Below are 26,260 nucleotides of genomic sequence, written 5' to 3'. Positions count from 1 at the left end.
GTTATAGGTACTAATAGAAATTTTATTATTAATTTATTTTACATATATGACATAGACAAAGCTGCTTATTTTTATTGTTATGTATTACATAAACAAAGCAGCTACTGTAAATTAGTTATAGTTACATACTGTTTATTTAACTGGGTAGCACGTAAGTTGAAAGGAAATTAAAGAGCTTTCCAAAGCCTGCGAGATTAAGGAAATAGCTTCAATTTTATCAAGCTTAAGACTCCAGAAGCATATAAGCACGTAATTCCTTTCTCTTCTCTGTGATTCCAGTGGAGAAGGGTCATGACATGCCAACAGAACACTACTTGTGCCACACAGCATAATTGTGACCAGAAGTTGATAGTGTCCATTCCCTCCCAGTTGGGCACCATGAACCATTTCCAATCTTCATGCACACCTTCTCTCCGATTACTGCAGAGTAAAGGTCGTGCTTGGCCTCCAGAATTCTCACAGATGATCTACTTTGAATACCTTGACGCTTGCGAACATCAATCTGTGATATATATATAAATATAAGGGTCCCTTCATAAAAGAAAGTGTCTTGCTAACCAATAGACATTAGTTAAAAAACTAAAAGAAAAAATATTTATTGGATAAATCATAGGAAAATGTAAAAGAAAAATCATGAATAACATAATTTTTTGTCTCTCAATAAAAATATTTTTAATTTAAGTTCCTTAACCAATATCCTTATGGTTAATATTTGCCTAAAAGAAATATCTGTATGTTACTAGCGCTAGTTCTCTTACGTACCAACTTCACAATCTGCTCCCGAATTGAATCACCCCAGTCATAGAAGTGGTCATAGAAAACTGTTGGTATCCCAGGATGAGTCAATATGTATGCATACCCCTGTGATAAACAAAATTCAAAAGTAAATCAATTTATAAATGTCAATGAACTCCGTTTAATTAATAGTGTAATTATTTTGGGTATGAGGTTAAAACTAACAATTTTATTTTCAAACATTCTTTAAGTATCTAACTCGCAAGTCACAATAACTTGAATCAAAACAATCTAGGAGGGAACAAAACAAAAGGCATTCCATGTCTTTAGGGAGATCAGCAACTCTCAAGTGCAAAGGTGGCTATTACTTTTTAAGATCAGATAATTCTTAGTCTCCAGACAGTACAACAAGGAGGAACCAATAAAGACCACAGGACATTTTGTTTAGTATGGTGTGTATGTTTGACCATTTATTTTATTAATGAAGCGTTAGACCAAATTTTTAATATGAAAATAAAAAGAACAGACTTGTGAGTTGGGGCCTGCTTTCTTGCTACTACTACGCGATTATTTATCTGCACAAACATTCTTTACCAACGAGTTTGAAGTCCGTGTTTAATTTGGTAAGTAGATTTTGAATCAGCAGAACTGCATGCATTAGATTTTTTTATTAATTACAAAGGAGAATATGGTTCAAATTTTACTAAATTTTCATCTTGTCTTTTATCTGATGGAAAAAACTAAACAAAAATGTAAGAAACAAGAGTCAAGACGGATCCACTTGGTGAATATTGGGGTAATTGCCCTCAGAAACTTTTAATTTTTTCCTAATATAACGTATATGTGTAATTATAAATTGCCCTCATAGTTTGAAATACAGTATAAAAAATTAATCCATAATATGAACCTTACCCCCATAACATACTATTTCTATGGATTTGTCACTGCTTAAGTGTAGTATATGAAACAAACAAAGGATACAAAGAAATAGATTACTAAATGATTAATATAATGGATAGATTACACATAGGATGGAAATTATTAAATTTAAAAGTATATCCATCAGGCAATCAAAAATATTTATGAACATGCATGGTACCAAATGTAACTAATACCTTATGAAGAAAACATTATTTTAAATAGTCACTAATGTCTTAAAAAAAAGAAGTACCTCCATGATATGGTCTTTTGGGAAGGGCCAATGAGCCTGCACAGAGTGAAACAAGAGCACAAGTTCAAGATCTAGTAGATAAGTAGTAGAAAGAAAAGTATTATGCCAAATGAAAAACATGATGTCAAAGGCAATGGAATATTTGCATATTGGCACCAACATTAATTGAATTTAATTATTAGAGGCATCTCAGTTACATACAACTTTGAAGCAGTTTTTCTAATTAAAAATAACCTTTAAACTTCAGTCATTGCATAATATTTCAACTTACATGCAAAATTTATTTTTGAAAGTAAACTTAATTTTACAGAAATCTACTACCCTTGTAATTAGTCATGTCTTTTCAGGTTGCCAGCAGAGGTGAGTATACACATAAATTTGGACTGATTCAACAAGGAATTTTTCGGTATTTTTATAGTGCTGCATGAGGACTAAAATTTCCTCCTCAACATGAAATTCGTGCACTATAGACAAGAATAGGTACCTAATAATATTTTCCAAGAAGCATCTTATCTCTACCATTGTAACAAAGAGTTAACTTGCTACCTGAGTTGAACCTGTATCATGATTATCTACAAATGTGACAGATCTTGAGGGCCACCATCCGATCACACCTGGAGGCTTCCCTTGAGGATCACGCAGACGCCAAAAATTTCCTTTGACAGCTTCCTACAAATTAAGAAGGGATCAACAGACATGAAAAAAGGGGTTTGTTGTTTATGCTGAGAAATGTAATTAAATGAATCAAATATTCTATGCACCTGAGAGTATCACAGTTTGTAAACTTGATAATAGGTAGAAATCAACTTATTGAATGGTAAAAGAAGAGAAGGAGGATTAATGAAATCCTATGTGCCTAGGAAGAAATCTAACTACCATGGGCATTTTTCAAACATTCACTGACATACTAAATACAAAATGTTGGGTTCGTACCTGGAGAATTCCCTTTGTTGTAAAGTCAAATGCAGTTGAAAGTTGTCCAGTGCCATCAATCCAATTGATTATTCGCTGTCTATGGCTATCTGCAAAGAATGTAAAATATGTAAGCTAATGGCTAAACAATGATTAGAGTACAAAGTACAAAACACAAATATTGGAAGTCACACTTCGCACAAAGCTAATCCACCAAACGATGACCGGAAAATATTTAACGATAGAAAAAAGATGACCAATAAAAATGCCAACATCTACTTTACATTATTTTTTTAATTTCCAAATAGGTCAATAGTCACATGTACCAAAAAGAGAAACCTAGCAAGTTGCAACTACTTCTGAACGGTTTTCTACTACTTATAGTTTAGTTTTCAAATAAATGAATTTAAACTTGAACGCCCAGTTCAATTAGGTATGCCTTCCAACATAAAACAGTGGATGTCTAAGTCATGAGTTAGTAATGCCTTCAATTGCTCACTGCAGCAAAAAATGGTATCAGTTTGGCATTCCTCTTTCTGTCTATATGCAGCAATAATTTGTCGTATTGATAAAATAAAAAAAAAATTCAACACTTTTTAAAGGGAAAAGACGTTATTTGTAGAGCTTTTCTGTCTCCTCATAAAATGTCTATATTTGGATCACCAACATATTCAGATTTCAGAAAATTTAGAACTGAGTATTATATTTAATGTTCAATTATTGTACCTTGGTTATAGTCCAAGGTAGAACCCTTGTAGTTGCAAGAATCCCAGTACTCCCCAACACAAAACAATGGCTTTGCTCCTTCAATATATTCTTTCACATATTTTGGTGAAAACCTGTGAGTAGCATAATTGAAAGTATATAAACATAATGAAAGAAAACACATAGTAAAAATAACCAATACTCCAAACATCTTACCCCTTTACAAAATCAAATCGAAAATCCTGGAAGCCCACCTCGTGGCGCAGCCAACGGAGCCATCCTATGATATCCTTTCTCACGAAATCTTGAGTATGGTCAATATTGGGAAACCCTTGGAAAATGGCTCCTGTGCTTCGATTACCCTGAAATAAACAATACATGTACACAAATGAGAGAACTTCTACGTAGGATGCAAATTAGAATCAACAAGAATATATTATATTTGATTAGATATAACGAATGTTACCAGTCCTCCAGAATCTGATGTCACAGCACGTTCATCCCAACCTAATGGAATTCCATCAAAACGATTATACATCCCTCCGCGTCCTTGGGTGGTGCCAGTACGATGATTAATAACTATGTCAGCCATTGCTCTTACTTTGTATTGCTTCATCTTTTGAAGTAAAGCTTTTAACTGACGCTCAGAACCATATTTACTATTAAGAGAGTAAAGGTTCTGCGGAGTATAACCTACACAGGAGCGAAAGGACAAAAAATTATGACATTGTCTTCTTGGAAGTTGAAGAAAAAAATAAAACACTACTTTAAGACTATAATTTTATGCATAGTCCTTCAAAGGCTATATAACCTTCAGGTGAGAAGGAGTGGGTTGGTGGTGGCAACCAGACTGAAGTAAATCCTGCTTTAGCTATGTCAGAAACTTTGCCTTCTAAATTATTCCACCAGTTGTATTTGTTGGACTCCCAGTTGAATGCCTGCATAGTTTTTTTTTTTTTTTTGAGTTAATTATACTCAGTGGGAAGTTCTTCAAATTCTTTGATACTAAAAGATTGTATGACGCAGTATGATATGCATGCATAACGAATCCTACTTGTTTTCCAAGATCAAGTTTTTGCGATTAAGCAACATTATTGGATTGCAAACAACAAATGCTCCAATAAAGAAATTAGAAAGAACAAAAGAAGTGAAATTCAGGACAATTTGGTTTTTCCAATAGCAACAGCATTAAGATGATCACCATAGCACAGCTTTGACTTGGAAATTCATCTATTATCAATGGACAGGGAACTAAGCAGATAAGCCTACACCGGAGTCATTAAAACTTACTTGAAGAAGTACTTCTTTTCCATCACGCAAAACTGCACCTGGTCACATGTGTCGAGAAGGAATACTTAGAACATAAAAGACCCACTATTGAAATATCATGTCAATTAAAGCACAACAATTAAGCTTGATGCTAGTCCATGACACTAAAAATGTTTTACTTTTACGTAGTAACAGAGCAAATAAACTATGAATGGTTTTGAAAAAGTACAACCTATGGAAAACAAGTCCCCTAATTAGGACAAAGTATCCAATATTCAAGCATTGAAATTTCTAAAATAATAACCAGAATCCGGAGCAGTTAGTTGATGTCATGGTTTATATTAAAATTATATCTAAAACACATTTGTCCACACATACACTGAGGACTAAACAGAGAAAATGATGTGGTTTAAAAGGTGAAATTCTCAGTTATGTTAATCAGGTTTGTTAGGAGTCAGAATAAAAGCATACCGAGATCACTTTGTTGAGTGGTTTGATGACGTTCCTGCTCGTCAACCAAGAACAGAATAAGGACAGAAATATTATACAATAGATAGAGAGAAAGAGAATGAAGAGGATTTATAGCATACACTGCTCCAGTTGCCCATATCAACTCAAAGATTATGAATACTGGACTCGATTAAGGAATTCAGTACCAACGCAGTTACCTGCATCAACGATTACCAAAAAGGAGAATTTAAAATAACAATTAAAAGAAAAGGGTTGAATAAGAGAAGAGAGAAACGCACCAGGTTGATCTGAGAAGGAAAGAGCGTAGGATGCATTAATATTAGTAGAGAGAAAAAGGAGAAAAAATCAGAGGAATAGGAATCACGCATGAAGTGAACCAGGAATATGGAATTTGAGGATAAAGGAGAATCGGCTTTTGAGACGAAATTGATATTCAATATGCATCCAATTGGAGGAATAAAGAGGCATTGGGAATTCAACGTTGTCTATATTCTCCGCTACTACAAAGTAGAAAGCTTGGAGAGTAAGCTAGCAGTAGCGTTCAATTCAGATTCCTGAAAATGATGCATTGCTCTACGACGAGCCCAACTGCCTTTCTTTCGGCCCAGACAAATTATTCTAGTTCTAGACAAAAAAAACATCAAAATCCAAATGTACTGAATTTGATTAAAATTGAAAATGTTGAGCTCAACGACTAAAATTTTGTCTTGAAAACTACATTAGGCTAGACTCAATACATTGAGGTGCCTCTCTCCCTACTACCAAAGTCTACCACTCTAACTCGCATTCAACTATTGATATATAAAAAACACTAATTTTACTACTTTATTTTTTTTAATTTTTAGGTTTAATTTTTATTTTAATCCTCTAATTTATTATTAAAATTTAATTTAGTTCTCTTATTTTTTAAAAAGTTCAATTTAATCTTCTAAATTTATTCATTAAGTTGAATCCGATTTTTTATTTTTAAAAAGTTCCATTAGATCTTTAATATCCTAAAATGGCCGGGTTCAATTTGATCCTATTTTTCATTTGTCATCTTCAAATATTTTCAAAAAATGAGACCAAATTTAATTTTAAATGAAACCAAATTGAACTTATTTTAAAAAATGAATGACCTAAAAAAAATTTTAAAAAATAAAGGGACCAAATTGAACTTAATAAATAAATTAAGGTCCATGGCAAATTAACAAATTCTATGTTTACTCTTTAATAATTTTTTTTGCATTCAGTCTCTAATAAAATAATAATTTTATTTTTTATTCTTGATATTTTATTTTAATCTTTGATAAATTAAAAAAAATTGTGTTTATTTTTTTATGATTTTATTTTCAAAAGAAAGTAATAATAAATCCACAAAATAAATTGGAGGACTAAAATAATAAATAAACTTAATTTTTTGTTCCTACTAATAATTTTTTTAAAATCCATCACTGGTTAGAATAAAAAATGTTGGGCCAATAAACTGGTAGAATCTTCTTGTCTTGAATACAAAAAACGTGTTTAGTTAAATATTATCTGTATTGAATTTTTTTCAAAACACATTAATAATATATTCATAATTAAGATTATTTAAAACAATGATAATATTAATTGTGACATAATAGTTCATAGAGTTTTGACATTTTCACTTATTCTAACAAAGTTTATCAAAATTGGAAATGTTTTTTTTAGGAACTTGAAAATGTATTAAATTATAAATATAATTGATTGATAATTGGTTAGCGTGGATGAGTTGAGGTGACATGAATCAATATTATCGACAAAAATGAAGGAAATGAAGCATGTATGTAAGATTAATTAACAACAAACATAACGTTATTTTTTGTATCTTTGAAGGGTATCTCTTATATGGTTATACCCATATAATATATATTTATTTTGCCGAAAAAAGACCGTCATTATATCAATTAGCCACTTAATTTTTTGTGTCTAAAATCGAGATTAAATGGAATGAAAGTCATATGATTTTCTTAAGAACAAGAGGACAAGAAAGAGGAAGAAAAATGAAAGGTCACGAGTGATTCTTTTATGAACTATGCTGCAGATTTTTTGTCTAAATATTGTTACTCTTTTATATCTCTTTATTTTTATAAAGAAAAAAACATATAATAACCCTATTGTTTTTTAATTTCAATGGGAACCTTAAAGCCCCAAACTACAAAACAACCTGCGGGGAGATGCAACTCCCATACTCTGCTTGAGAGGATGCCGATTGCATGCTGTGAGAAAAAAAAAAAAATCAACTTTATAAAAACTAGTATAGAAAGGAAAAATATTCTGCCATTAGATCATGGCTTTTGCAGTAAATCCAGGTTTTCCTTGAGGATCAGCAAACTTCACTGACTTTGGTTTGGTAGCTATCAAACCACTCCCCTGAATCTCACAAGACTATTTTGCTTATAAAAAAAACTAAATTATAATTTCAGTCTTATGTTGCAATTTTGGCGCTTATATAAATAAATTAAATAAAATAAAAAATAAAAATGTGTTATAGAATTGAACTAATGACCTCTTATACATTGACTAGGAAAAAAATCACTGTATCACATGTTTTGTTTATTAATTTTGTAAATAAAATAATAAATAGGTATCTACTTGAGCATTAACGTATTTAAGTCTCAGATTATAATCTAAAATTAGAGATTCTAATATGAGTTGAGTTGAGTATGAATTTTTTTATAAACTAAAGATCTACCTATTGAGCATTTTTTATGTAATTTTTTTAATTCAATTTTTTTTTTTTTTTTGCAGGTTGTGTGTGCTCCCACAGAGGAGACACTCTCGTTGTAACCATTTGCTTTAGGAAATTTGGTCTTCAACTAAAAACAGTACACAAGGTCAATGCTTTCATCAAAGGTTTGCTTATGATCAATTCCCTTAGATTCCTCTTATAATAATTAGAAGGGTGTGTATAGTAAATCCTTATTGCTTATCAGGACTAAAATATTTGCCAATGAAACAAACGTTCATCATTAACCATAAATAATTAAAGAACCAATAAAGTTTTGTTTCTAATGCTTTATTTGTTAGAGAGGAGAGAAATATAATAAATGAAAATAAAATAGGAAAAGAGGAAATATGTGAAAACCAAAGTGATAATTAAAAATGTTTGGTTGAAGAGTATTACAAAAGAGATGAGAAGAAAGATAGAGATTAGTAAAAATATATGAGAAATAGTACATGTGAATTCTACCATTTTTGTAAACTTATTGCTCACCTTTATCATCCATGCCAAACCAACAACCCTTATATCCTCTCAAAATTGCTTCCATCTATCATTGGAGACAACATAGCGTACCAGTTTTAAGAGTTAAAAAAAATATAAAAAAAAGACATGATATTTTACACAAGATCGATCCCACTTACATTGGCATTACAAAATAATTTGTTATCAACTATCTTTCTCCGACGAAGAACCAAAATTAGGGATGAAAAAAGAAGTTGGTATTTATTTGTGGATAAAATTTCCTACAAATTAGATCAATGGATACTCGTGAACAAAGTAATTGAATTTTTTCTATATTCACCTATTAATTTTGGGTGAACACTTGTAATTCAAAATTACTTAATTAAACCTAATTATGCATAAAACAAGTTTTTTTAATTTACTTTTAGTATAAATATATAGAATTTAATAATCATGGAATAAAACTCATCCAATCACAATTCATCGTTAATATAATTTTTAAAATAATTATTAAAAAAACCAAGAAATTTATCTTACATGAGTTATGATTAGATAATAATATAATTTTTTTTACTTAAATGAAAGTCATTGATTTCTTTTATGAGCAAGAGGACAACAAAGAGAAAGAGAAATGAAAGGTCACGAGTAATTCTATTTTTTCAACATTTTATTCTCTCTTGCCTTATTTTCCTTTTCCGTCACTTAAAAATCAGTGTATCTGTACGGGATTCATTCCTGGTGATGAAAAAATCCCATATTACTGGACCAAAATGAATTGAAAAAAAAAACACACACACACACACATAAAGGAAAGACACGTGTCAACAGTATGTACCACACGCGAAGAGAGGAGATGTGATTTTTGTTCACTGGCATTGTTTCTAATCTGTGTGTCGTGAGGCAACAACAACTATCTCTCATCCTTCTTCTTTCTGTATCCGTAACACTTGCAACACACATGGCTACAATCACCAACACTTTCATATTCAAACCCCCCATCTCTCATCACCCAAAGCAGCTTCTTTATTCCCACCGCTCTTCTCTACGCTTTCTCACCAAATTTAAAACCCCCTCCGGAGCGAATTCTCGGCGGCTGGTTCCGAAAGCCACGGCGGCTCCCGGGGCCAAGAAGACAGAAAAGCCGCACGAGAGAGTCCAGCGAGTCCACAGCGTGGAGGAGTTCGAGTCGGCGCTCGAATCCGCCAAAGACAGGCTTGTGGTGGTGGAATACGCTGCCAGCGACAGCGAGGAGAGCAGCCAGATATACCCTTTCATGGTGGAGCTGAGCCGCAGCTGCAACGACGTGGAGTTCATCCTGGTGATGGGCGACGAGTCGGAGAAGACGAAGGAGCTCCTGAAGCGGGAGAAGGTGGAGAATGTGCCTCACTTCAGCTTCTACAAGAGCAAGGAGAAGATACACGAGGAGGAAGGGATTGGTCCCGACATGCTGGTAGGGGATGTGCTATACTACGGGGACAACCACTCTGGTGTGGTGCAGCTGCACAACGTGGAGGACGTGCAGAAGCTCATAGAGGACCACAAGCTGGATCACAAGCTCATCGTGCTCGATGTGGGTCTCAAACATTGTGGGCCCTGCGTTAAGGTTTATCCTACAGTGGTTAAGCTCTCGAGGCAGATGGACTCGGTGGTGTTCGCTCGGATGAACGGGGACGAGAACGAGAGCTGCATGCAGTTCTTGAAGGACATGGAAGTCATCCAGGTCCCTACCTTTCTCTTCATCAGAGATGGCAACATTGAAGGCAGGTACGTCGGTTCTGGCAAAGGGGAGCTCATTGGGGAAATTCTCAGGTACCAAGGTGTTCGTGTCACTTATTAATTTTCTTACTACACATACTTATTTCTACTTCTATTAAGTTCAGCTCAACAAACACATGTTTACTAAACTTTCTGAGAAAGGAACTTGCTTTGCTTTATAGTCAACCCCTGGATGCGTAATATTATTTTGTGTTATTTTCAATTAACTTCCGCTTAATTAAGCTTTATCCTGTCTTAGTACGTTGTGAGATGATTGGTTAATGGTAGTGATTTCTGATAGACTTTGGAATAAAAAGAATTAATCGTGTATTTGTTTCTTTTCTATTAGAGGAATGTTATATAACACACTTTTTTGAAACACTCTTTCATTCAAGTTTACTTACAATTAAATAATAAAATTAGAAAAAGGAAGTCATTAGATAATAAGTGTGATATACAATAATTTGTAACATTTTAACAAATCTATGTAATGTTAAAAAAAAAAAGTGTGCTGGCATTTCTCTTTTGGTCTGAATTGTTGAAGATGTCTTGTTGACTGCTTACATTTGACCTTATTAAAAAGCAAAAAAGAGTAGGGCTTTGGTTGTTTTGGGGGTTTGTCATTTGTGGGCGATAGCAGTACTTTGCTTCCAAGTGTTGGAAGCAAACCGAATGTAAGTGGCTAAGGCCATGGGATGAGGGAGGTCGCTATGGGGTCCAAAATCCAAATAATACGATAACTTGGTATAAGTGTAATGCGAAATCATAAATAATGAGTAATGTGAATTTGTCGAGTGTTGAAAATAAGAAAACAGTTTATCTATGGAAAATGCTTTGTTGTAACTTGCAAAATGTAAAAAACTTGTCATTAAAATTTTTTTAAGCCTAACTCAATAATATTTATATTCGGTGTAAACTTACTAGACTGCAAATTTATTATTGAGTTAGTAAATTAAAAAAATTAGATCAAAATACATATCATTTAAAATTATTTATTGCATGTTTAGGGTCCAATATGACTTTATTTGTTATATGGTTCCTGAATAAAAAAAAAAAACTCTCATCTCCAACATCTATCAAATTTTGGTTTCTAACAACATCAAATTTTTTATGAGAATTTTCTACAACTATTATCACCTTTGAAAGTTATTATCTAGTAATAACATATTATTAGATTTAGTTAAATATTATGCCGTATTATTTTTCTTTATTATGTTGTTAGAAAATATTTAATTAATATGATATTTATAAGTATTTTGTTAGTATTTTTATATAAAGTAAAGTAGCATGTAAGAGTTTATGGAGCTCCCACTATAGACTCTCAAGTTTGATCACCCACTTAATTACTCTTGTAGCTTTTCAAACTTGAATTATGTGTAATTTTGGTCTGTTAAATTTTTCTTTGAGCGAATCAAATTCTTTTATATTTAAAATTTAATAAATTTGGTTTTCTTGTCAATTTTATTCCACTTAAAACCTTCCATCTGTTTAAAAAAAATAGAGATTATAATATATTAGATATGAAATAGCTTTAAAACAATAGAAATAAAAAAAAATTAGTCAAATTGATAAAATATGAAGGAATTAATATGATGTGAAATAAGGGTTTAAAAGATACTAAAAATTTGAATATCTTTATTTTAAGTAAAATTTTATAATTTAGTGGATAAGGTTTAGGCAAAAGAAAAATTAAAATAATTCAATCAATTTAATTTATATTTTGGGCTTGGTTGCCCTGATTAAGGTTTCGCAAGAGTGTTTCTGAGTTCTTCCAGAGCAGGAGTGAGTTTCACTACTGAAATTTTGTTTTGGTCTCCAGTTCACTGGACTTATTATCAATCGAATTGGATGCATGTGGGCTAAGCCTGATCCTTTTAAATGTTGCGATTGTGGTTGATCATACTTCATTTTTTTTATTGATGCTTTTTCTAAGTTCGAATTTTGTCCAATGGCTTCCCAGAGATAAAAAAAAAATGCTAATTTGTGTAAGTTAATAGTAATAGTAATTTAGAAAGCATAAAGATATTGCCAAGTTGGGTATATGTAAATGTCAAATGTAATGGTGGGGGCTGAGATTTTGTCGTATTGTTTTATATTTTATTTGTTCAGATTGTGGTGTTAGGCTTTTGAAACTAGATCCGTGTTAAAATTTGCAACCTTATCTACTTGTGCAAGTAACATGACCATTGAACATGGTGACATGTGATTTTCAGAAACATACACGACATTAAGATCATAGATTTCCCTTCCTTACTGCACTCTGTATACTCTGTTTGTCAAAAAGCCATATTCACTGGCTCCTCCTGGCTGTCCTTGTCCCTCATTGCCGATGGCTTTTATAGGGCACTAAGGTTTAATTTAAAATGCCAAAATTATAACATACGAACAACCTAATTATTTTGGCATATTTGTAAGGACACAACTTTAATTGAGTTCTTTACGAAGTCAATAAATTTTTTTTAATTAAATAAATAAAGCATGAATATTTATTTAAAATTTTACAATACATGTTTAACAAAAGTAATTTATTTCTTTTAAATAGAATATTCATATGTCATCATTTTTTTTGTATGAATTTAATATGTCACCATTTGAAGGAAGGACTTAGTAGCAAAATTATAACAAACTTAATCTGAGTTTTGTCTAATTTATAAACTTAATCAAATCCATGCCTTTTAACTTTTACTGGTTCTATATGGCGGCTACCATATCAGAATATTATACTACTTTTTTTATATACCACAATACTTTGGGAAGTTTACATCGACATTTTATAATATTTTTAAATATATATATAAAAAATGATGTTAAATAGAGATGCATTAATTAATTAGATAGATATAAAATAAGAGAATGAAATCCCAATTGTTTACCTTAATGTTTCTATTATATTTTTGTCTAATTTTTTAAAATATGGACAAATTTAATATTACTAATTAAATGAATTAAATTTCTTAATTTATATGAAATTATTAAATAAATTTGACTTTAAGTCAAGAGGCAATGTTAATTTGCTTATTTACCTTAATGCTTTCCTTTTCAATTTAGTCATTTATTTTTTAAAAAAAATTATTACATCATTTATTTTTTTTCTAAATAAACCAAAAAATGAGATAAACCCACTTAAAATCTCAAAATAAATGACTTAAATAAACACGTACTACTACTATTAAAATACCTGTGAATTGTATTCCTTCCATAATTAAATACAAGATTCTTTTTTTCAGTTTTATTTATCTCTTTTAATAAAACTCTTTTCAAATTATTTTTTGTATTTTAATTATATTTTATCCAAATATCATTTATTACATTACAATAAATAATATATATTTAAAAGATAAATACATTATGTTTCTTACAAGAATTTGATAAATAAAAAAAAAAGAAGACTAACAAATGAATTAAATAGGTTTACAAGCAATTAAATGAAAAAAGAGATATTATTATTCCCAAAAAACTTAAGATTAAGTTTGATAAAATAATATAAATTATTAATAAATGTAACACTATTAATGAGATTAATTAACTTTTTAAATAAACGTGAATTAGGTCATATATTTTTATATTTTGGTAATAGATTAATTAACTTAATTGAAAGTGTCGGTGGATATGTATGTATCTTGAAGAAAATGCAGCCTCCTCAGTCCTCACCTACCACATCCTATCTCTGCTCGCTGCTTTCAAATGCTTACGCGCATACGACCAATTACCATCGACGGCATCTCGGAATCATTAAACTAATTAAATTAAACACTTCCCTTCAACGGTTTTGATTATTAATTGACTGAATATAAGTGTTCAATAGATTCACGTTAAGATTAGATTATTCCAATATTACTTAAATTTGATTATTGAATTTTATTTATTTTTCTCGATTCAAGTCCAGATTAATTAGGATTCTTGGGATTAAAAAAAAATCAATTTTCATTGCTACCATGATTTATGATTAAGCATATTTTATATACAAGGAAAGGAAAAACAAAATACATGCTCCAAGCCACCAAGAACAGTATTTGTTTGTATTATCTGCAGTTGTGCGAATCGAGGAAATGAATAAAAGAAAAAAAATCTAGAAATTTGAATGAGTAAAAGAATCATTTGGCCGTAAGCACGGGATTCAACTGAAGAGGCCTAGGTGGTGCCATGGTTCTTCTCTTCCATAGATTAATCTCTTTCCGTGGCTGCGCATTAAGATTAAGCGCACTTGCAGCACCACCAACGGTAAGAGGAGCAGAGAAAGGGATTATGATTTCATCCTCTGCATCGCTCTCCAATCTATCATCATAATACGAATAGCAATCCCTTTCCTCAGGAGCAATCTGAGCCTTCCAATCGAAATTCGAAAATGTTTCACGCCCACTTGCAAATCGCCTCATGTGACCCAACGGCGGTGCAGGTGATCTCTCACTCTCCAAGTCCGCATCAGATTGCTGTTTCCTCGCCGCGGGTCGTTTTGGTTTCCCCGAGTGGAACGACATCATCCTCTGAAACTTGGAAGCTTGTTTCTTTTCTTCTGTAGGCATGGACATGGTCTTTGCCGCTTTTTTGATTTGGTTTTTCTTCTTCTTGTGCTTGATCTGTCCCATGCAGGAGATTTTGGGGGAAGTGGGTTCTTGAGTTTCAACACAACCATCCTTTGATTTTCTTCTGGCTTCAACGGGAATCATAGGGCCAGAGAAGAACCCTTTGCCGCCATGGTGTTTGAACTTGTGATCCCTGCCTGGGCTGAAGGGAGGGTTTTGGAATGTCATGCTCACTGCTGCAGCCGCTGCTTTTGGCAGTATTTTGAAGATCTTGTTCTTCAGCTTAGATTCTTTCTCTTTCTCCTTCTCCATTTCCCAAAGCAAAGAAATAAATTGTTGGAACCAGGAGTGCTTGTGTTGTATTTATATATATGTGCTCAACTCAAGACAAGTTAAAACTTCAAAGGAAAAACCGTCACATGTGGACGCAGGTAAAGGTGTTATGATATGCTGCCACTTACGTTAGCGTCTGTTTGACTTTGTCAAGAAAGGTGGGAGAGTAAGACACTGAAAGGTTTGGTCAAATAAAATTGCTGTGACTGGGGAAACACAAACGAAACTCCCTTTTGTCTTTGCCCAACGAATAAACATACTACGTACATTTTAGGAAGCTTTTCCTACAAGAAAAGTTCTTCTGTATCTAGGAATCACCAGAAATCATTAAAAATTATTTGATTTCTTATAAATATTTCTGTAATTGTAAATTTTTTTTTAAAATTAAATGTTAACATGATATTTTTATTTAAAAAACTTAAATGTTTACTAAATTAAGTGATCTAATAAAATTAATACGGAAAACTTTATTTATATTTATTACAGTAAAGTTCTTTTTTTAACTTAAATTTTCAACCCTTTTCATGGAAATATTACCTGAAAAACTCAATAAAAGTTCCACTAAAAAACAATTCTAAAACTGTTAGATTCCTGAAAATGATTTTTAAAATATACATACCAAACGTAAGAATTTAAAATTCTCAACTTTATATCCCTGAAAAACTTTAAAAATTTTCCGTAACAAACGCTCCCTTAATTTAAGTCTCAAATGTGAAACAACTCGCGACTTTTATCCGCTAACATATGCACAAGAGGCTGCGGTTAATGCAGGCTACATTTTTTCTCTTCATTATTTTCGGAACGGTTTTATAGGATGCGTGGTTTTTTCTTCTTTGACGTCACGGACGCATACAATTTTGGAATTCTTTCAATGTGAAGAATTTTCTATTTTTATTATTATAACAATAATGAGGATTTTCTCTCTCTTCAAAATCAAATAATGATGATTTGTTTTTAAAACTTATATCCTTCTTTAAATTACTACTTAGATGAGTAAAAAAAATTCTCGCTATTAATCCAAGCTTATTTGGCTTCAAACGTATAGATTTTTTCTCATTTTGGATGGTGCCGTTTTTGCCCTTACTTGTCACTCTCTCTGACTTGTGATTTGTGAAGTTCTGATCCAATCACTGAACATGACACGTGGGTCAACATAGATTAAGATAACGAGTTAACGACGAACATACGGTTTTGGTGAAATAAGACAAACTTTGCATTTGCGATCTCTGCATAAACGTGGAAAAAGTGAAACATGACATTTTAAACGAATTTTCTGTTTTTGTAATCCAAATAGGTTAAGGCATTGAGGGGTTGAAAATATAAAAAATTATTATATGAAAATTACAAAAATTATATAATTTCTTTTGTTTTTTAACTCATTAATTTATACTGCTGCTTTATAGTATATAAAATAAAGAATTCCAGACGGTTTGTAATCTCTTATATGTATTTTGGCTACTGTCAACTTGTCATAAATTGATTGTTTTTGTGTGTATAAATGAACATAAAAGAAATACTAAAACCAGAAAAAAGGTCATCAACCTCTCTCATACTTGTGTCACCTAACACGAGATGATATCGACCTTGAGAGTTGAAACAACTGTACGATGTTCAAATAAGTTCATGTAATACAAAAATTTATACGATATATAACACAAGGTAAAATTAATTAAAAAATAAATATAAATTCCGTCGTCTAATTTGGAAAAATTACAATTCAGATAACTAATTAAAAATTATCAAATAATTAAAGAACATGCAGATTGAATTAATAATTAAACAACAACAATAATAGATGCCAAATATATATCTATCCAGCAATAATGCAAGAGAAGCATATTTTTTAATAATAAAAAATAAGTTTAACTATACTTTTAGTGTCTAAGAATCAAAATTGTGTAATTTTAGTTTTTAGTGTACCAAAATTTAAACTTCGTAAATTTAAAATTTATAAAAAAAAAAAAATAATTTCTAGACATTTACATTATTTATTAAACAAACTATAATATATGTCATGTCAAATTTTTTATCAATAAATATTAATTATTAATTTTTGATAATACAAGAAATCTGAATTTCTGATCTCTTCCTCATATTTTTTTCCCTTCCTCGTTTGATCAACCTTATATCTTATATAAAATATAATCTTAAAAATGTTGTTAATATGTGATGGTTAGATGCATGTTACATTAATTAGTCTCGCAAACAATAAAATGGTAAAATGCATAACTTTGTTTTGAACTTTCACATTTGAGCTCACCAGTTGATTGCATGACGCATTATAAGGATTTGGATATAGACATTCAGAAATTTGATTCAGAAAAGCCTCAGCTAAATCTAGTTGTAGTGCTTTGCTGCAAGTGATTGAAAGTGACGCTAGAGTTGAATCATATGGCTTCAAATTCTTCTGCTGCATCTTTTTCAACTGCATATTATATGAAAATAATATAAGGCCAAGAAAAGTTTTCTGTAATCAACATGAGTATCAGCAGACACAAGATCACATAACTGTGTCACACTAGATCCCACATTCTGATTCCAATTTCACTAGATTTGGGGGTCTATTTGACCTAAACTTAAGTGGTTGAAATTTCTGGACAGAACTCCCATTGATAGCAGTCTACTCAAAAATTAAATAAAAAAAAAAAAAGAAGACACCAAAAACAAATGATTCTGAACAAAGTGATTGTAACCGAACTCACCACTCTTATGGCATCCCCAAAGCTTCTATGAGAAACAACTTTAATAATGCCATTATATGTATGTCTGGATGGCTGCAAACCAAGATTTTTCATCTGAACAGAGAAGTGTCCTTCAAGATGTTAAAATACATTGATATAAATGAAGTAGTCAGTTGATATAATTAAAAATTCCCATATTTTTTCATAGCTACAAGAAATTTATTCATGCTAAAAAATTGAGAAAGGAAGATGTATAAGGACACAGTAAAATTGATATTCATATGTTATTGAGAATCAACTAGCAGAAGCTTTCGAAAATTGAAACCTTGGGGGTTTAAAGTCTGAAAAATTAAAATTTGACATACTATGACTATGTAGAGAACCTTTCACCAATGAAGCACAAACTGACATAGACAAGGAATACAACTAATGTCTCAAGTGTAAGGAAGGTTTTGGTGCCCAAGTCAGAAACATGTTCGACGTTGAGACAAAGAGGAGACGTATCTGTAATTCATAGCCTTTCACAATTACAGAATTTGGGAGAACAAGTAATTTAATCTACATGACTACATGAGCTGTGTTACATGGAGCATTAAAGAACATGTACAAGGTTAGTCAAATATATACCTGTAACATAAGCTTCCTTGCAAGCATATGATTCTTTTGTTTTGCACACCCATGTATTATATCATCAAAGGACCGACTCAATGCCTTCTTAAGCAGCGGATGTTTTTGCCCATTCAGCCCAGCTAATTCAGTACTCTTAGCTTTTTTATTCCCCATGCAAATAATCTGTTGCTCTATACTTGCAGAAATACTGTCAGGTATATACATAAGAGCAGGGTGAATACAATAGCCCAATTTTTTGTTCTCCTTCAAGTCCAACATGGTTGAGCCTGGCCCTTTATTTGAAGGCACAGGGATGTCCAGTCTATTAGTATACACCTTCCCATGAACTGTTCTAGCAATAGGAATGTTTCCCCTGGTGGCTAATGAAACCATTTGTAGTAGTATTTTATATGCAGATTCTAAATCTCCTAACCTTGTAAATGACCAAATGAATCTATTACCAGGGGTATTTTTATCCCTCAACATAATGTAATGCTGGTACACCCAACATCACCCATTTATAAACCATTCCAATCTAAAAAATAAGATTTTTTTTATCTCTGAGAATAAAAAAATCAAAAAATTTATACATACTTGTTCAACAACTAAGTTAAATCTCATTAAAAAAATTGATTTAGTTAGAAATAAAATATCATCTAAACATTTTGCTACAACAACAAATACTATGTTTTTTGAGAAATCTATTTTTAATATTGGTCTACAAGTTTTGATGACAAACTGATGGAGAAGTTATTTCCATTGAAAAACGAAATTACGAAAAGACAATTTTATTGCCTTTAAGTTGTACTCAGAGCACTTTGTTCTCTATACAAATTACAATAGACTGTTGAACAAAGAATAGATAATATGACAGCAGCAAAAGTAAACAAGCCAAAAAATTACAGCAAAAAAGGAGCTAAAGATTATTTCCTCAGCTGTCCAACTCCAATAGAAAAAATATATTACGAAAAAGCTCATCTCTTCATATAGGGATAATTGGATTTGGGTGTCATTATTTAAACTCAGTCCTTACTGTGTTCTATAGTAACCCCACCAACCCCGCCAGAAGAAAGACATAGCCAAGTTTGAGATTAAACATGCAATGCAACTAGCATAGGATGGGGAATGAAAGTTAAGTTTTTTTTTATTAAAAATATCCTTAATATAGCTTATCATAATTTTTAATACAATTCTCACTTAATAATATTCTTTATATAATGAACAGTAAGACCATGAACAGAAAAGTTAAACGACGTTGATATATGATATCTAAGCACTAGCTAGTGGGAACATTACTTGAAAGCTGAATTTATTTACAAGAGGACACATGTTATCTTTTGCACTACTAGAAAAAGGGTCTTTTAAGACGGTTAATAAGTGCTTTTAACGACGGTTATAAAGCGTCGTTGTATATGGTGTTCTTAAAACCAATTATGAACCCTGCTAATTTAATTTCAGTGTCTAAAGGTGTTTCCACAAAACTTTGGCACTAAAGACTTGCACATGTAAGTGAAAGGTGTCTAGAAGAATTATACAAGCAAGGTTAAATTAAAAATGGAGACTTTGAAAAGTTGGAATTTTTTTAACATTATCTTTATGGCAAGCGGAAAAGAGTTAAGTTATCTACTTCGACACACACAATTAAAGTCTCTGGATTATATGCATTCTGAAATTTGGGGGCCAGCAAAGGTTCCTTCATTGGGGGGAGCTAGATACTTCATAACCTTTATAGATGATTGGTGAAGGAAGGTGTGGGTTTATTTGCTGAAACATAAGAATCAAGCATTCAAGTGTTTCAAGCAATGGAAAGCATTGGTCGAGAATCAAACAGGAAGGCAAGTGAAGTCCTAAGAACAGACAATGGGCTGGAATATCTAAGTGAAGAATCCACTGAATTTGCAAGAATAATGGCATAGCAAAGGACAAAACAATTAGACTAACTCCTCAACAAAATGGTCTTGCAGAAAGGATGAATAGGACCATCTTGGAGAGGATTAAGTGCATGTTGTCCAATGCCAATCTGAGCAAATGTTTTTTAGGAGAAGCAGTGCATACACCATGCTATTTGATCAACAGATCCCCTTTAGTAGCCATTGGTTTCAAAACACCAGAGGAATTATGGATTGGAAAGGTACCAAGCTACAAAAATTTGAGAACTTTTGGTTGTACAGCTTATATTCATGTTGATGAATGGAAATTCAAGCCTAAGGGAATCTTTTTGGGATATCCTAACGAAACTCCATATATATATACCATGGACACTACACTCTAGAAGAGAGTGATGGTGCACTATATCTTGGTTGGATGAATCAAGTTCTTATTGCATCTTGTGCTTCGAGCTAACAGTTCATTTTTTGTTACTCCAGGCTTCTAGTTAGGTTATGTATCATCCTTAACTTCTTTATTCAGTTTCTCCTCACTTCATAGTCAAATTACTGTTTTGTAAGACAACTTGCTTAATCATCATGTCAGCAATGCAAGTAATATGAAGAAAGACTATATATCCTGAATTTTGTTAAAGTGTATTTTAGAACATGTAATGCTTGCCAAAGATCAGAATGATGCCATTTTATAACAGGAAAGTATGTAAGATGAAATCTATAGCAAAACAATGAGTATCAAACTGGTACTTCTTGATTCTTACTATAGTTTCATTTTCTAAGCTTAATTGCATTTCTCCTAAACTTTGTTGGGCTATAGCCTTCATATTCACCAGTACCACTACGTCTCTAGGCCTCTAGCAATTATCCTACATACCCTCAATGTTTCTTATATTATTAACTCATTGTGGTGGTTTTATACACTAATCTCCATTCTACTTTAATTGGGTTTTAGCTTAGATGTTTAGATAGATGTCTTGGGTCTGAATCGTGGGGTATGCAAAAAAAAATACTATTATGCTTATTAATAAGTTTTAATTTTTAATACATGGCAACAAAATTGTTTATTGAATGTGTTACATATGTTACCATTTGTAGGTGCTATCACAAGTAAAACCAGATCAGAAAAAGAAGTTCATAAATGAATTATAGAAAAATAAGAACATTGTAGTAGAAATTGAACTCAGAAAAGCTCCATGAACTCAAAAACCAAAATGTAGAAAAGGAAGAAATTGACACTAACCCGTTTGCAGCCCAGTAGTTGTTGTTCAACAACAACTAATTCGTCACCTGCGTCTTCCCAACAACCAACATCAGGAAACATCAGACCAACCTTAGGAACAAACATCAGCAGTAAAAGAAGTTACAATCAAAGCTTAACCTAATAAAAGCTAATTTCGAAGCTTAACCTAATACGTTATTCACTGGGTTTCTTCGAAACTTAACCTAATAAAAGCTTAAAAGATGGTTAACCTAACTAACTACTACCCTGACTAACCTGATTTCGGTAGAAGTGATCTTCAAGTCACGAACTTTGAGTTGGTTCCAGTCAATATACTTCTTCACTCTCTCGTCGGGTTCGAGTCGCGAGCTTTGAGCCGTGAAAGAAGATGAAAACGTTGTTGGGACCTTCGAGTGGGGTTCGTGTGAAAAGAACAACGTGAAGTCGAGTGGGGTTAGTAGTGAAGCCTAGGGTTCAAGTGGGGTTAGTAGTGAAGGTGCAAAAAAAGAAGGAAGAAAGGCTAGCTAGCTAGGAGTGTGAAGTTTGAAATGCCGAAAAGTATCATGTATACTCCCTTCAGATTTTTTTTTTTTATATTTATGACGGTTATTTAATGAAAACTGGCGTAAACTTCATTATACAAAACATTCTAAGGCGGTTTTCAATAACCACCTTAGAATGTGCGTCGTCAATTGCAATTTTGACCATTATAATTACAAAATTGCCACCGAACCACTTTCTAAGGCGGTTCCAGTGACAACCGACGTAGAAAGGGTGTCGTAAAAAGCCCTTCTCTACTAGTGTTTATGGGCCAATAATAACATAATAAAGTTATTAATATTTTTTTTCTTTGTCTATGCAATCATGATAGAGGAACAAGGTGTTTTTACAAACAATCATAACTTTGCAGTTGCACCATAATGTCACAATTTCGTTCTTTCAAATCCTTTCACAATTCAAAGTTCATAGAGACAGAGAGCTCACTTCAAGTCCTTTTGATTTTTCCTCCTTTTAAGTTTAAAGGATTGTTTCTTCATTACAAAATTAAGCAATTTAAAATCAAAATGCCTATTTTGGTTATGTTAGTGTAACGCTGAGCAGATAACTTGTTGGTATGATCAAAACTCTTTCTTTTAAGTTACTATAAAATCCTAAATATGTGCTTTTTTACTCTTTTCATATAGTAGAGCAACCAGAGTGAGCAAGCAATCAGCGTGAGAGGGACCGACGCAAAAGGAGTTAAAAAGTCAAATTTCATGTTTGGCGTACAAAAGCTAAATCTTATTTCACAATACATTATTCTGAATTATGGTAAAGTATTTTAATGTTAAACCAATTTTTTTTCATTTAACAAGTCCCCATAGTTTACTAAAATTTGAGTTGTGTAAAACCATTGTGCGCTAAAAATATTCAAATTTGGTGCAACGTTAAACATAACTCAGAAAACTTCAGCAACTTAAAAAATTATGATTGAAACTAGTGTCATAAATTAAGATTGAAAATTTTACCACTTGAGCAGAGCTAGAGCATTGAATAACGATGGCTACGGTTGACACAAGATATGATACAGCGCTTGCAAGCGTCTCTCCACTATCGAACATGAAATATATTAATGGTAGCAGAACACTGTAATTTCTTGAGGAAATTAAACATATTATATTAGCCATAATTATGTATAGAATGAGCTGGCATTGTTAATGATTTTTTTCATTTAGTGATATATTTTTTTCTCACTGCACGGGTGATTTTTTTTTTTCATTAAGTGATATACTTTTTTCTCACCGCACGTGTTATCACCAAGCATCTAGAACCTTACCTGGAGGGACCCCTTGGTGCCATTCTATTAGAATGGTTTCTGTACAATTGATTCTACGCTTGAACGTGAGGTCTTGAGAGAGGGAAGAAAGCGAATAACAACAGATTTTGTGAATTTGACAGTTATGCTGTTGAGAGAGAGTGAATACAAAACAGGAAAAAAAATTTCGCACATATACCAATTGACTTATTATAATGTGTATTTATAACACTTAGGAAAAACTAAACTAATGGTAACGCGTGAAAAATAACATTACCTAATTATAGTTAAATGGATTTTAACCATTGACTAAAACTGATACACAAAGTCTTCTTAATTGCTCATAGGTCCTACACAAGTTTGTAATTACACAACAATAAGCATATAACCCATTATCCTTCTTTCTGTTATAACAGAATGCACATGCAATAATCTATAAATACTAGTATAGAATAGCGTTCCTTTGTAGCACATTTCCCCATCCGTTCTTTACCAACTTTCACTCTCACTCTCCCACACTCTTTCCTTCTTGCTCTCCCACTCTGCACTCTGCTGAAGGAGTTCCGATCAATACTAGTATAGAGTAGAGTAGCGTTCGTTCGTAACACATTTCCACAGATTTTCATGTAACCTTTCCTTTCTTTCCCATCCGTTCTTTACCAACTTCCTTCTTCTTGTTCTCCCACTCTGTACTTTACTTTACTGAAGGAGGTGAGGTGAAGAAAATGATGTCGTTCCGATCAATACTACGTCTGTTTCTTCTCTCTTGCTCTCCCACTCTTTCTTCTTCTTCACCAAGTAATCTTCTTAACTTCTATTTAAAAATATAAATGGTAGTGAATTATTGGTTTATATATATATATATATATATATATATATATATATATATATATATATATATATATATATATATATATATATATATATATATATATATATATTTGTTGCATATATATCCTCTCACGCATTTCTTGTTTTTGCTTTCTGTTTGGCTGGCCCCATGTATCACCTCAAGATTCCTTCCATTTCTTTGCAAATGACCAAATAATCGCACGTGACATGTCACTCAATATATATTTCCAACTATATAATATATTATATATTATTAACACACCACCATATATGGTCTCGTCAAGTCTTCAACCCCATAGATAGTTTCTCTTTCTCTTTCTCCATGGATCTTCAAGATTTCCTCCTTCGTGCTCGAGTCTTGATGCTTTACAGGCAAGCATTGAGAATTACTGGCCGAGCCCCTTCTTCTGCTAAAGGTGAATATTCTTAATTATCTGGGTCATTCCTTTATCCAAATCAAAAGTCTTGTGATGCCCTATACAATTATAATGAAAGTTAAGAAAGATCCATGAAAATGTGTTTCTGAACTGTTAATTGAAAGGATAATTTTGCTTCACAGTTTCATTATTTCAGTGACACTTTCTAAGTGTTGTAACGTTCAATGGTCTACAGGAAAAACGTACTATAAGCGGTGTTGTTAATAGCGGCCATGGGGCCATGGCAGAATGGCATGGCAAATTTTTTGACAACCACCATAGGCAATTTGTGAAGGGAGACTTGTCATGGTGACGCTATAAGGCGCAATGGTGTGTTTATATGAGGAATTTCAGCCTTTCACCGTGTTCCACCATTGATAACACTGACTATAAGTTTATTTAGAATACCTGCCCCCTTTTCGTGGCACCCTATTTTTGGGACAGGGGGATACAATTACAAACAATATAGTTCCAGAGTTTCCACACATTAAGAAAAGAAATATTTACGTGTATGTGTAGACATATCTCATTTAAGAAGAGGTTTCTTCATAATTCTCCGGAACATGGACATTTATATATTTTCACATGTTAAATGAATCAAAGTACATTTCTCATATGTATGAATTTATCCCATTATCATAGTTTCAGGTTGGTCCGTAAGAATGGTATGTCCTTACTCTATACATGTTGGTGTTAAGAATGCCTATTAAAAACTTTCCACTCCATTGATACATGCATGTAAGTTTTATGACATTGCTTGGTGTAATGGACTGTACAGCTGAACTGAGGCAGACAATTAGACAAGAGACGGAAAATAATAGAAACTGCAATGACAGGCAAAGGATCCGTTTCTTGATTAGTGAGGGATTGGATAAACTAAAATGACTGGATGAAATGCTTGATATGCAAGGTTATCGTTGATGGAGTGAATATGTATCGGTATGTAATAAAATATGTTCCCCTTGTTAGAAGAGTAGAAGTCAAGAGGCAAATTTCCCACTTTAGGGTGCTTTTAGAAAGTATTTCCCAGAATAGGGCTGTTCCTAAATAATTTCCCCAGGGGTGCAGTTTTTCTACGTAGCAGCCATGCATGGCGCCATTGGTGATGGCGCCTTCGACAGGGACGAGCCACGTGGCTGTGTCGCCACTGCGACTGGCGACAGCAGCGATGTCGCCACCTGCAATGGCGCTTTGGCCATGCAGGGTGGAGTCGCTGGTCAAACCAGCGCTTCCCTACGCGTTTGCTTTTTGCAGGTGCAGCTTTGCAGCTTTGCTTTTTGCAGGTGCAGCTTTTGCTGAAAACGCCAGCTCCTTTGGCGATTTAGGGTGAAAACGCCAGCTCCCTTGGCGATTTAGGGTCTTCAAATACCTATGCTTTTGTTCTTGCAACTGCTTCATTTCGTTTTTCTTGCAACTGCTTCATTTTCCTTTTCTTGCAACTGCTTCAGAGGTTTCATTTTAAAGCTATTGTCCGTGCCTTTGAGCTTGTTTCTGTTTTGTTTTGGTGGACTTAGCTGTGAAAAAAACTGTGTGGTATGAAATTATTTTTAAGTTATTTTTCGTATATAGTATTTATTTATTTTAAAATTAAATTAACTTTTATATTTGATAGGCTTGTTTAAATGTGTGTTTAAATGTCAAAAATAAAAGAAAAATTGTGTAACAATATTAATTTGAAGATAATATTTTGAGTGAAAATAAAAATATTTTGAATATGAAATTTGTAATAATTTTTTAATTA

General features: G+C 32.5%; 5 protein-coding genes across 5 annotated transcripts; 2 read left to right on the top strand and 3 right to left on the bottom strand.

Annotated features, from left to right (window-relative positions):
- On the bottom strand, positions 1-5,790 carry LOC100813490 (alpha-amylase-like). The gene is made up of 13 exons (NM_001254278.3): positions 5,542-5,790; positions 5,383-5,460; positions 5,264-5,297; positions 4,814-4,851; positions 4,335-4,461; positions 3,990-4,216; positions 3,740-3,885; positions 3,545-3,657; positions 2,840-2,928; positions 2,453-2,575; positions 1,907-1,942; positions 763-861; positions 1-502 (listed from the first exon to the last, which is right to left on the bottom strand). The coding sequence occupies exons 2-13, from the start codon at positions 5,398-5,400 to the stop codon at positions 311-313; spliced, it is 1,242 nt and encodes a 413-aa protein (NP_001241207.1). The 5' UTR covers positions 5,401-5,460; positions 5,542-5,790; the 3' UTR covers positions 1-310.
- Positions 5,791-9,162: 3,372 nt separating this feature from the next.
- Positions 9,163-10,394, top strand: LOC100814030 (thioredoxin-like protein CDSP32, chloroplastic). The gene has a single exon (XM_003544961.5). It carries the CDS (start codon positions 9,412-9,414, stop codon positions 10,288-10,290), a length of 879 nt encoding a protein of 292 aa, XP_003545009.1. The 5' UTR covers positions 9,163-9,411; the 3' UTR covers positions 10,291-10,394.
- Positions 10,395-14,114: 3,720 nt separating this feature from the next.
- Positions 14,115-15,475, bottom strand: LOC100815089 (uncharacterized protein At1g76070). Its single transcript, XM_003544963.5, has one exon. It carries the CDS (start codon positions 15,041-15,043, stop codon positions 14,303-14,305), a length of 741 nt encoding a protein of 246 aa, XP_003545011.1. The 5' UTR covers positions 15,044-15,475; the 3' UTR covers positions 14,115-14,302.
- Positions 15,476-17,222: 1,747 nt separating this feature from the next.
- Positions 17,223-18,762, bottom strand: LOC121173409 (pentatricopeptide repeat-containing protein At1g76280-like). Its single transcript, XM_041008898.1, has 3 exons — positions 18,373-18,762; positions 17,767-17,859; positions 17,223-17,489 (listed from the first exon to the last, which is right to left on the bottom strand). The coding sequence occupies exons 1-3, from the start codon at positions 18,745-18,747 to the stop codon at positions 17,238-17,240; spliced, it is 720 nt and encodes a 239-aa protein (XP_040864832.1). The 5' UTR covers positions 18,748-18,762; the 3' UTR covers positions 17,223-17,237.
- A 5,663-nt stretch (positions 18,763-24,425) lies between these two features.
- Positions 24,426-25,404, top strand: LOC100781221 (uncharacterized). The gene is made up of 2 exons (XM_014766920.1): positions 24,426-24,519; positions 25,298-25,404. The coding sequence occupies exons 1-2, from the start codon at positions 24,426-24,428 to the stop codon at positions 25,402-25,404; spliced, it is 201 nt and encodes a 66-aa protein (XP_014622406.1).
- Positions 25,405-26,260: the final 856 nt, after the last annotated feature.

This window comes from Glycine max, chromosome 14 (genome assembly GCF_000004515.6).
Source record: "Glycine max cultivar Williams 82 chromosome 14, Glycine_max_v4.0, whole genome shotgun sequence".
In the NCBI taxonomy this organism is placed as follows: domain Eukaryota; kingdom Viridiplantae; phylum Streptophyta; class Magnoliopsida; order Fabales; family Fabaceae; genus Glycine; species Glycine max.
Note: the sequence above shows the minus strand (reverse complement) of the source record. Positions and strands in the feature narration are given on the sequence as shown.